Here is a 13120-nt window from a genome sequence, read left to right as displayed (position 1 = left end):
GTATATATTTTCATTGTCACCTTTGATCAAATTAACATGTCCTTGTTGAAGTCTTATTGACTCAAAACTTTTGAACTGTTGCTTTTATAGGCTGTCCCATTATTCACAGTTACTTGTTACACTTTAAATAAACTATATATTGTAATCATAGCCACAGTTGGCCTGTCTTCTTCCATCAAACGCAGTATCCATCTTACCTGTTTTGATTTGCAGAAATTTGACTGCTCTGTTGGTTGGTCAGAAATTCTTTGGATTCAAATTGGTGTGATATGTCAAACCTTCAAACTGCAGGACAAAAAGATCTCTCATGGGAACAGTTTTAAAGTAGCAATTCCACTGGGAAAACAAGCTGCAACCTTTTAAAGAAAAAAGCCTTTTTTTTTTGTTCCATCAAAATTTTGTGAACCAAAGAGCAAATTATAATTATGTTTTGTCGAAGTTATGACAGCATGACAGAATTCAGAATAATGCAGTGACCTTAGTTTATTTTTTCCATGGATGTGTCAGTTATTTTAAGAGAGACCTTGAATAAGAAAAAAAATCTGCGAAAGCAGAATGTAGTTTTGGATTTGCTTTCCCTGTCATGCTACCAGGTGCGAATTCAATTGCAGTTCCATATTTCACATTTGCTTTTGGATATTAGGAATTTTTCATATGCTGTTTTGTTTTAACTAAGTACTGTGAGGCCGGAGCAACTAGTCTGATCAAACCCAGGCCTGGGCAAATCAAATGGCTTTGCTTTTATTCATTGTTTTTCAGCTTTGTTTGCATCGCAATCAGAGGAGACAATGTTATGCTCTGCTTTGGAAATCTTTTCTGAAAATGCCGTGGCGCAGGACCAAAAGTAAATTGCTTTTTTTTGCTGTCTTTTTTTTCAGTTGCTGCTGGGATGTGTTTTTGTTGAACTGAAATAATGAGAGTAAACCAACACACACTCACACCCACATACATCGCAGCCTGCATCCTACACACACCAGGTGTACAAAAACAAAAGGGTCAATAAATGGCTGCTTGACTGGCCCTTTAACTACTGGCAGCACGTGCTGGCCAGGAGCCACATAACAACAAATAAACATTGGACGACTTATATGCATATGCTTTGAGCTTGCATTCAAATATTTTTATATTTCTCTTATGTTTTTCATTCAACACAGTATGTGTAGTTCTTTAGTGGTAAGGACACATTTAAGTGCTTTAAATGGATAGTTCACCCAAAAATCTTGACTTGTTCCAAACACTTTATATGAAGCTCATAATGAATTATAACTCTGTTCATAATTATTTATAATCAATCATAGCAATTCTATAAATGTATATAAAAAGAAACAATAAACCTTGTACTGTATTATAATGACAATTATAGCTATATTCATAATTAATTCATACTTACAGTATAGTCATGCATAATGTGTAATTAGCATGCATTGACAAATGCTATTCCTCTTTAGTAAGAATTTATAACACTACTATAAATGTAGCTATAACTGTCATAATAATATGTTTTATTGTCTTTATAGATACATTTATAAAATTGTTATGATTTATTATAAATAATTATAAACAGTTATACATTAAAAGCTTTTATTTACAGTTATACAGTTATAAATTATAAGCCTTATAGAAAGTGTTAACGATTTTTTTCTATTGAACACAAAAGAAGATATTTTGAAGAATGTTGGAAGCCTGTAACCATTGACACCAATTGTAGAAAAACACATACTATGAAAATCAATGGTTTTAGGTTTGCACATGACAAATCCAGGTGTATGAAAAAACAAATGTTTCAATAAATGGCCACTTCCATTTCTAGACTGACGCTTCCTCTGTTTGTAACAACAAATAAACACAGGATGCAACGAGTCTTGAGATTGCATTCAATATTTTCATAATAATCTTGTTTTTTTTTCCTAAAGGGTTGAAGCTGGTTTTCAGAAGGTTCTTCAGGTGGATTTGGAGGTCAACGGGTTGCTGGATCCTCTAGGAAGTCGTTTAGTGACATGGCAGATTGAGTATCCCATCTCCCGGACCCTTTCAGATGAGATCCAGACTCTAATTCGACTAGCACCACATGACCTTGGTGGCATTGTGCCATTGGCTATGGTGAGTTTATTCCTTGTCAACTCATTCTCAACAAGCCCAAACATGCAAGACTTTTCTTCCGTTTTCTTTTTACTATTACTGTTTGATCATAGAAATTATTGTTGCCTTCAGGCATAATGTAAGATGTGTCACACAGGAAAGACGGGAAATGTTGATGTGCTTTCAGAAGCAACAGTATGACTAGCACTTTAATTAGCTCTAATTTGGTTAATTGAGCGTACAGATTGCTAAAAAACAAGCAATTTGGGTCAGGACCAAAAGTGATTAATTTAAAATGAAAGGAAACTCTGAGTGGCCTCAAACAAATAAGGTTAAATAGAAGATAATGAGGCTTGTTTTAAGCTACTGTATATGATGAGTGGGCTATACTGGTGCTTTCCAGGAGCAGGGAAGCATTTATTGTTAATAGAGATGTCCAGATCAAGTTAGTTGTACCAATGAACTGGTCAGAGTCATGTTATATTGAGTATCTAACAATACAGTTCCTATGTTCTTATGTGTACATTCTTCATCACAAAGAAGACCATGGCTAATTATTTTATGTATATATTACAATGTGTGATGTCTCGGCTGTGTATTTAAAGATGGTGGTTTCTTTGTTTTCATTCTCCTGGGTTGTGCATGAGCTAGTGACATATCTCTGTAAACCAATAGCATTCAGCTGGAGTTCTGGCTCAGTTTTTGGTATCATTTTGATGTGCTAGCCAAAAAGTGGAATGGGACAGTTCACTTGTTGGTACCTTTTAACAGTGGAAATGGCCGTAAAAGCGTACCGTAATGTACTGTACCACTCAGTGGCATTTGGGTAGTGTATCCATCCAATCCTACCTACAAATTCATAAAGTATGCGAACTTTATACTGCTCTTGTTTGACAAAATATCCACCATCATTGGTTAAACTGCCTAAATACATGAACAGATGTACACAATATCTAAATTATGCATTGTTACATTTCATAAGGACTTCTGTGCTCTCTTGAAACCACAATATGAGAAAAAAAGGTGTGTTCTTAGTGTAAGTTTCATTTGTTTATGCAAAGAGATAGTCTAAGGCAAGGTGAAAAATGATGTTTGATTTGTGGTGGGCTAGACATCCACTTTTCATCGCCTTCTTTCAATAGCCCGGTAAGAGGAAGATGATTTCATTTTCTTGTAAAAAGGTTTGTCTATTTTCTACAACCAAGACAAACCAATGAAATCTTAATGCTGCTTCATGTTAGCTAAAGCATTTCACCTTACACTCCTCTGACCTTCACACACACATACATTCACACAACAGATTTGCTTCTTTTTTGCATAGCATCTTGAATTATATCAACCTGCCTCTTTTGGAGCTGGTCTTAATTGCATTTTACTGTCTGGCGTTCATGAACACACCCTATGGCGGCTTCTCCCCTTGTCCGTAACAATGACATTGCCATCACCACACCTTGTTAAACCTAATCAAGACTTCGTTAAGCCAGCAGCAGAGCCAGCGGGCTGTTTTAATCACCTCCAGCGCTCCGATCTCTCTACCTGTCTAATATAGAGGAACTACGCAGATTGCTGTGACAGGAACAATGGCATACGATAACAAAGGCAAGAGACTCCAATCTGTCCCATCGGAGGCTTCTGCTCCATTAGAATTAGCTTTTTCCCCTCGCACGGACACCAGCTAATTCCGGCCTGCCAGCTGTCTCTTCGGCCTCATTAGAGAGGACAGCCATAGCTGCCCCATTCCCCACTCGATGGCCAAACAAGCGCCATCAGCCATCGCGTTTGAGAGCTGTGCTGTCTCAGCCCATTACGGTAAACACTGCCCAGCCGTACAGTAGCGAGCAAGGCGGAGAATGATGTAATAATGTTGCGAAAATGAAACCGGATGGCCTTACATCGTGAGCTCGACAGCCCCGGACGGAGCCCCTTTGGCCCACTGGTGCATTTTTACACAGCGATCACGGCTACAGACAGCGAGATAGCAGCCACCAATCACTTGTGTTGTCTGGCCCTCTGACGGAGCGCATTTGTCTTGAGCTCTCGGAATGCTGGGAGAGCAGATTGTTGTGTTACACAGCAGGAGGGGATCAATGTAATCACATCACTTTCAACTTTTTGAATGAGGAGATGCCCTAATAGGATTTGGCAGTGCATGATACCCTCAAAATGCAGGAAATCTGTTCTGGCTCATTAGGATGCATCGGCGTGCTTGCTTTCTTTCTTTCTCTTTCTCTCTCTTTATAGTGTGTCTGTTTGTCTTTCTTCCTCGCTCTCTGATTCTATACCTCCCAACTTTCGAATCAACTTTACTTAAGCTCCTCCTAATTGGCCGTTCAGCCCTCTCGAAGGCAAATTTGGGGTCCCTGCTGAGCTTGTTTTCTGTTGACTATTGAAAGCGCTCTCATTCTTGTTTGCCACCCTGTCTTCTTGCGCCGCTCGGAGAGTTTGTTCTGAGAAAAGCAGAATCAAACAAATTGCCGAGTCCAAGGCATCTCACTTCAAACTCTACTCTTTTTTTCCTTCCAGGATTTGTTTTGTTTGGTTCTCTGTAGCCTCTTGGCCTTAGTCTTGAGTTTAGGAGTGTGTCAGGCTTTACTTCAGAGCTCATGGGTTTCTCTGAGCATCGCTGGCCTGCTGTTTGCCTTCCTTCAAGTCTGTTTGAACAGCGTCTTCTGTAAACTGCCTACAGGGCAAGGTAATGCCTTTTCCTTTGTGTTCTCCACAGGCCGTAGGCCATATAGCAGGCAGCATTTTTGAACTACTAATCAAACTTACATCGAATATTGTCCTCTATTGTTTTTTTTGTTTTTTTTATTAACTGTTAATTAGAACGTTCTTTATTTTGGAACAATAATCATTTCCTCTATTTGTACATTCAAGGTCAGCTAATGCTGCAGCAAATTATGATGTCTAACTTCACTTTTAGGATTTTAAACATTGAAATCAGACCATTCCACATTTGAAGAGGAATTGACCCTTTTCTAAGCCCCGCTCTCCTTAGTTACCGTTGTCACGCCTGTCAAGCTTTCGTGCCTGGCACGTCTATTACAGTATGAATGTTCCAGAGATATAATTAGTGATTTTTGGCGAACATGTGAGATATCTGGGAAAGCCAGACATAAAAGGACTGCAGTATGCATTACAGGGATATATTCACAAAATAATAGGCAACCAATTCGAAAATAATTTAATCAAAACTGAAGCTAATGCCTAGCTGCCTCATACACTGACCATTCAACAGCTTAGTTCATGCACCGCAAGATTGGTGAAATTTTAAAATAATCGAATTATAACAAATTAAGCTGTGTAAGCTCTCTTTTTTAACCATAAAGCCTGATTTAGTAATTGTTGTACAATGAAATATAGCGTTACTAACCGACGAGGTAACATGCATGGACAGTGCTTCTTCATAATTCATTCATAAGAAAAACAGCCAGAAAGGGGAAATTGATGGATTTGTGCGTTCTTAACCCATAACAATGTACAGTACCTTTAACTGTCAGTACTTTTGTGTGGTTTTTATACAGTTTATATTCTAATTTGCAATTAAGTGGGAAAATAAATGCATTGAAATACAAATCAAAGTATAAATAGCAGAAGTGAACAGACCCCAAATATAAAAGCAGACACTAACCCACTGTAACGTCATCACCAATGACTAAGTCGCCAAAAAAAAAGACAAAAACATCTATGAATTGTAGCTCTAATTTGGACATGAGGGATATAAATTACTGAAAAACAGCTGCAGGTGAAGTACATTGATTGTAAGTGCTCAGTTTGTGATCATATCTCGGTTTTGTTTTGTTGACATGTAATCCGAATATTTGTAGCTTGAAACAGATAGAAATATGAATAGATTGTGCTGCTTTACAGCCCCTCACACAGCTTGATCTACGCTGGCATTTCTCCCCTTGGGTTTTAGGTTTTGGAAAGGGAATAAAACTCCACCACCCTGTCCAAACTTTTAAGATTCCGGGTATCAGATTTTCACAATCCATATGCACAATGCTTTGGCTTGTTTCCCTCACTGGAAAGTTTGACAGACCTCCCACGCATAGCTACGGTTGCTAAGCCACGATTGGTATGTGGCGGTTTTCGGGTGTGGCTTAGTGAAGGGTCAATTTGGCGTTTTTGTCCATAGTGCAAACTCTAAAGTCCTCCAATTTAAAGCATGAATTGCATATCTTCCAACTAAATACTATTTAATTCATGTTTCTTTATGTAGCACTTTTACAATGTAGATTGTGTCAAAGCAGCTTAACATAGCAGTTCTAGTAGATTGAAACTGCTATGTATCCCACCACATGCTTAAAAAAACATAAAAGAATCCTGTTCATTGAGACTGGTCTAACTACTAAGCCAGTGTAAACTAACTCAGCTGTTCTTTCCTGATCTTTCAAAGCATTTTGACATTTCTGATTTTTTTTCTAAAATCAATGACCTTTTATCTGAGCAAAACAAAACACTGAATTCATCCTTTTATGCTGCGATCTAGACTATTTTTTATGAGAAAAGTTATTTAAGCTGCACAGTTTGACTCTGTATTATTGAGCTTTTTCTGTAATATTGCTTTGTTTACTGCTTGTGCAAATGTTTCTTTAGATCCCCCTGCATCACAAACACAAAAATAGAAAGAAATTATAGTCATCATCCATGACTTGAAAATAGCTATTGACTTGCATGTGATCTGATTTTTTTTAAATCACGGTGTTCTCACAGAAAAGATTGAAAAAATGTAATGTCCAGTAATAAAAATATCAAATTAATAACTTTTGTTTCATATATGCTACATTTTAGACCACATGTAAGTGTACAGTTAAATATTGGGCAATCTAATAGTTTTTTCTTTCTTCCAGAAAAAATGCAAATATATATAATAATGTCTTTTAAAATATACAGTATAAAACATCTTTTAGAAGCAGTGAATCATGTGACATTTATTTATCCTTATTGCACAATAGCTTGCACTTTATTTACTTTCCTTCCACCATTCATGATCAGTGCAATATAATTATCTCAATTTTTTTGTCAATAATACAAATTCTAAAGTGTATACTGTAACTTTTACATTAAATGAAATACTGTTGGATATATTCAAATTCATACTGCATGCACCACCCCATAATGCCAAAAGAAAATACAGAAAATAATCCTTTTCACTAAGACCGGTCTAACAACTAAACCAGCATAAATTAACTCGGCTCTTCTTGTCTGATCTTTCAGAGCTGCATTTTGACATTTCTGATCTGTGTCTGAAACCGGCAAATTTGATCTGAGCAAACAAAACACAAGTATTTGAGCTTTCTCTGTATTATTGCTTTATTTACTATTCATGCAAATGTTTCCTCACAACTCCCTGCAGCACACACACATGAACAGAAAAATAAACATTTTAAAATTGCCCATTTATCAGTTATCATCCGTAACTTGAAAATAGCTGTTGACTTGCATGTGATCTGAATTTTTATGTCAGTACAGAAAAGACATGAAAATGTTGTAAAGTCCTGCAACAAGAATAATAATTGCTCAACCCAGGCTCGTTCTGGTTATGTACCCCTATATATGTTTCTGGAGAGCACCAAATATGTCCCAGGAACTATTTTTTGGGCAGTTTTTGTGAATTAACCAGATGCTTTTTCAGATTTTAAATTTCTCTTGCAATTGCCATTCTTGCTTAGCTGTTCAGAAGTAAATCCACTAAAGGCCGCTGTTGGCTGACTGACTGACCGACTGATATCCCCATCCACCCCTTCCCTAAACCCAACCGATAGTGTTTTAAAAAGCATTGATTGAGTAGTGCCTACCCACTTCCCTAAACCCAACCAACAGTGTTTATACATCAATCCAGAAAAAGAAAAGCCCTTGCAGCAGTCTGATTTTTATCACATTTTCAGATTTTACCACAGTCTCACCATGTTGTTTACATGATTGTTGTTTTGTGGCTTCTGTTTTTATCTTACCTGCTTTCTGGAATCGTTTTTCATCAGACTCGAACCCCATCGTCACGGTCAACTTCACTCTGCGTCTCAAATTCTCCAACATATGCAACGAGCTACTTGACACACTGATAAAAACTGAAAAGCTGTCTATACGGAGGTAATCGGAAAGGAAAGAATTTGTTTATTGTTTATTTTATTTTCCCTTTATTTGCTCTGTCTATCAATCGGTTCCACAGTATAATTGATTTAAGTTCTTTTTTGTCCCTAAAGGGCACTAAATTTACCCTTTTTTCAAGATTTTAGAGAAGTCTTTTGTGTCTTCAGGATGTGTGTGTAAAGTTTCAGCTCAAAACACCCATCAGATTATTTATTATACCTTTCAGAATATTGAATTTTCTGCTGTGAACACAATGTAGCTGTTTTTGCTGCATGTGCCTTTAATGCTAGTTCTCCCCGCCCACCGTTCACACATGCCTGTCAGAGTGTGCCTCAATCTCATGCCTCAGCTGTCAGATAAGCAGCACAGTAACAGACATGAAGGAAGTAGATATCACGTGATTCTTGTGAGAAATACTACAGTAAGAACTTTCCCAATAATTATTTGATGTATTTGTTGTAGAGTTGCAACGATGAGTCACACACAATGTTGTTACACAATTCTCGCACGGACACACACACAGTGGGCTCGTTTAACGTTGCACTGTTTTCGCACAAAAATGTGAGAGGATACAGATTAATATACACCGCTTTATGGATATCCGTTATGTTAATGTACAAAATAAACCTGATTTAATGTCCACAAACCGGGATTGAAGCATCTTCTTTTATAATTGTACTAACATGTGGCTGTAGTGATAAAGACGCTAAAATTGCTGTAATTCATTACAAACATGCACTGTTTGTTATTATTTATTTATTTTTGTTTATTTATTATTTGTCGGTTATTTTGATACATCAGCACATACAAATACAGTCTCCATCATACAGTGGGGAAGAAAAAAAGAAAAAAAAGTGGGAAATTTACAAACAAGTAAAACAGGGTAATACAGTCAAGCTAGAAGCAAAAATATATATACCATAAAATAGAAAATCAGGAGAATTTATCGATGTAATGCCAAAAAGGTGTGCATAGCTGCCAGAAGTCATATGACTTTTGATGTATATCATAGGCGAGTTTCTCAATAATAATAAACATTTCTCAATAATTTTTAAACAATTTTTTGAACTTGTAAAGCTCATTCTTGATCAAATTTGATGATGATTGATGATTACAGAGAGTTCAACTGGTCTTTTAATCACAGTTGCTTTGCGCACGTCCTGTCTTGTTGATATGATTAGCAGCCTTACTACAAAGACATTTTACTACAAGACTGTCAATCAAATCAGTGGGCGGGGAAACTGCACTCCTACATCACATTGCGGTGGGCCTCAAAATGGGAGGGAATTGGATTCTATTTTAACATCTGGAAATTAAAAAAAAAAAACGGGACTTGTTGTCTTTATATCACTCCAATATGATGTGGACACACTATACCTACACACAGTTCTGTCCATACAGCTTACAAATGATGATTTTCATCATAGATCCCCATTAATGTAAAATAAAGACTACTTTATATCTTCAAATTAAATGTTTCACATCCTGGCCAATATTGTTGTAAAAAGTATCCTGTTTATTAACAACAGCATAAATTAACTAAGCTGTTCTTGTCTGATCTTTTTAATACTTTTCTGATCCATATCGAAGACCTTTCGTTTGAGCAAAACAAAGCACGGAATTTATCCTTTCACACTGTAATCTAGGCGATTTATTATGAGAAAAGTCATTTAAGCCACGCAGTTTGACAGAGTGTTCACCGTACACCAAGTATTTGGGCATTCTCTGTGTTATTGCTTTATTTACTGCTCATGCAAATGTTTCTTTAGAATCCCCTGCAGCACACACGCAAGAACAGAAAGCGAAAAAGAGCGAAGGGGAAAATGAATGCGGTTGTCTAAAAGAAATGCAAGTTGATTTGTGACCGCTGAGAGATTAAGATGCAGACAGAAGCGTGTTATTGTGTGTGGCGGCTGCTGGCCTCGGTAAACCTGCGCTCTGCCACAGAGCCGTGGGGATCGATGGTCTTCACCACACGCTCCCTCATTACTACTAGCATCTCTCTCTTTCTCTCTCTCTCTCTCTCTCTCTCTCTCTCTCTCTCTCTCCAACACAGGGCTTATCACACTCATATGGAACAGCACATGTATTCATTATCCCTCACCTAGAGGCCTGCACACTACACAGGGCATATGGAATCTGTACTTCCACATTTCACTGCCCCGGAGGCAGAGGAAATGAGACAGGCAATGTTAGATGGTGATTGCATCTAAGTTGTGTGTGAGTGTGTTTTTATCCCTTATTAGGTGGTGGGATTTTTGAACTGGTTTTGATTTGAAAGGTTTATCAAAGAGTTATTGATGATCATATGGCTGAACTGTGTGGATATTAACTCAAAAAGCCTTGAAGGTTGCAATTGAAATACACATATTTTGACCAAAAAAGGTATTATTTTTGTTATTATAATAAGCTGATATAGGTCACTCAATTTTAATTCTAACTTTGTTGAATGTCCCCTGCTTCCATTATGCTTGCTATGGTTCGAGGAGAATGGCTTTTTAAATAATGTTTTCCAGTGATCTCTGTGTTAGGAAGTGTGTTTATCATATGATTGTTTGACAAGAATTAGCCAATTATGGCATGTGGATTGTTAGGAGGAAACGATAGACAGAGGCCCGTAGGCAGATTTGGCCAAGATGCTCGGGTTAAACCCCTACTCTTTTTTTGAAGGACATCCTGGTACTTTTAGCGACCACAAAGAGTTAGGACCTTGGTTTGACGTCTCATCTGAAAGCAGTATCCGCTTGTTAAATGGTGAAGTGTTGGTGTCGTATGTAATGCTGTTTCCGGGTCCAAGCTAAAACTCATTTGAGTTGCGAAATTATTCGTTTATGGTCACTTTTTATTCTAATCACACATTAAAGTTAATTTTATAAAAAGTCATAGTGTACACAACAATCTCTGGGCTTGCTGCATAACAAATACCAAAATTTAACAATTTATAAAAAATTGAATCACTTTCTGGCCATTAGATATTAGGCATGGACATATATATTACGATTGTGATTTTCGAAAGTATTAAATCACTTTGTAAATGTTTATTATTACGATTTCATGAGTCTCCCCATACAGTTGAATAGAGTGCTTGGACCCGGAAGCCGCTTCGCGTGACGTCACACTTAACAAGTGGATAGAGTCCCCGTCCCTATACTGGGGCATTAGGACCCACAATGACCACAGGTTGGGCGCCCCCTGCTGGTCTCATTAACACCTCTTCTGGCAGCAACCTGGTTTTCCCATCCAGGTATTGAACGGGCGCAGCCCTGCTTAGCTTCAGTGGGTGACCATGTAAAAGTTGCAGAGAGCTAGCTGCTTTTACAATTTACAATATTATACAATTTAACTTAACTTTAAAAACATAAAGCTTTTGCATTTTTTTGGATTAAATCTGATCAATTTTCCAATTTGCATGTTAAAAAAAAAATCTGTATTTTAAAGGGCACCTATGATGAAAATCTACTTTTGTAAGCTCTTTAGACAGACCTGTGTGTAGGTATAGTGTGCCAACTGTCACATTGGAGTGATATAAACCTGACAAGTCTCTTTTTTTTTATTTTTTGACCTTAAGATAGGACCCATACCTTAGTGATTTATTAATGAGCTGCTTCTCCCTGCCTACCATTCCCATGTGTCTGTCTGCTTTTCCTGTGTTACGTCAGATAAACACCAGTCAGTGATAGAAACAGACAAGTCTCTTTTTTTTACATTTCTTGACCTTAAACTACGACCCAAATTCCCGTGATTTTAAGGCCCACTGCAACCTGATGTAGGAGTGTGCTTTTTCCTGCCCACCGAATTGATTGATAGGTGCATAATAACATGTATACACTTGTCCACAGAACATTTATTTGCAAAGAAACTGGGATTAAAATATCTGTTCCAATTTTCTGGGATTTTTAAAAGTTTTATAAGTTTAAAATGTTTTTAAAACAGAGCTTGTTTGTAATAAAGACAGTAAAATTGCTAAGTGTACTGCAAACGGCATTTGTGCGAGACTCATCATTTCAGAAAGGCTTAAATAAACTCCCACACAAATACATGAAATAAACTTACTTGGTATTTTTAACTAATGAACTGTATTTCAGCTTCATCTGTGTCTGTTTCTATCGCTGACTGCTGTTTTTTTCTGATGTAATGCAGGAAAAGCAGACATGCACATGGGAACGGTGGGCAGGGAGAAACAGCTCATGTGCATTTAAAGGTTCAGGACACCCTGGATAACTTTTTTTTTATATTAACAGATTTGTGTGTGTTGAGCATCAGTTAAGACAATGTTAGCACCTGTCACCTTTAATTGTGGGGAAAACTGGATAATTTTGAGCTTTTGTCATCTAATTTCAGCTTCCGGGTTTAAAATGATTATTGGGGCGGGATCAAAATCGGCGACGTAGCGCAGTACTGCAAGTGCAATGATGACGCGTCGGTTTCTCATTATTATTCATAGCGGAGTTTTCTTATCCTATAAGAAGAGCCGGCTGCTTAATTATTCATGAGACCTGCCAGACCTGCCAGAGTCAAGCCCGAGCTGTGTCACGGACCCACAGGCACACAGTATTTAGCCGTTCATGAAGGCTCATATGCGTTTGTTTCCATGATCCACGCGGTTTGTTGCATGTTTTCCCCCGCCATCTTGTTAGGGCCGATCATACAGCAAAGCTGTGTGTGTGCTGCTAGCGTTTTTGTCGGGAGAGCAGCACGAGAATTAGAGAATGGCGGACGCTGACTTTCATCAGGAGTTCGTTCACATTCAGACACATCACTGTGCCGCTGTGTTTGCCTAAATCCTCCAGATTACCAGCAGGGCTAATGGTTAAAATAGACAGGTCAGGAGACCTGCTGTACTGAGTCTGCTGGATACAGGAATTGAGGGAGAAGTCCCCATTTATACGGTTTACATGAACACACTTATCTTTATAATTATATAAATTGTGGTTATGTGTATATGAAA

The 13120-nt window shown here is 37.7% G+C and overlaps 1 protein-coding gene across 1 annotated transcript in view; it reads left to right on the top strand.

The window, feature by feature from the left end:
- The window catches only part of si:dkey-112m2.1, a 241373-nt gene that overhangs the window by 190817 nt on the left and 37436 nt on the right, over positions 1 to 13120 (top strand). The window contains exon 4 of the mRNA XM_087301071.1: positions 1914 to 2100. Coding sequence (XP_087157197.1) covers positions 1914 to 2100 — 187 coding nt within the window. The remainder of the gene's footprint in view (positions 1 to 1913; positions 2101 to 13120) is intronic.

This window comes from Danio rerio, chromosome 21, assembly GCF_052040795.2.
Source record: "Danio rerio strain M-AB ecotype USA chromosome 21, GRCz13ab, whole genome shotgun sequence".
Lineage (NCBI taxonomy): Eukaryota > Metazoa > Chordata > Actinopteri > Cypriniformes > Danionidae > Danio > Danio rerio.
Note: the sequence above shows the minus strand (reverse complement) of the source record. Positions and strands in the feature narration are given on the sequence as shown.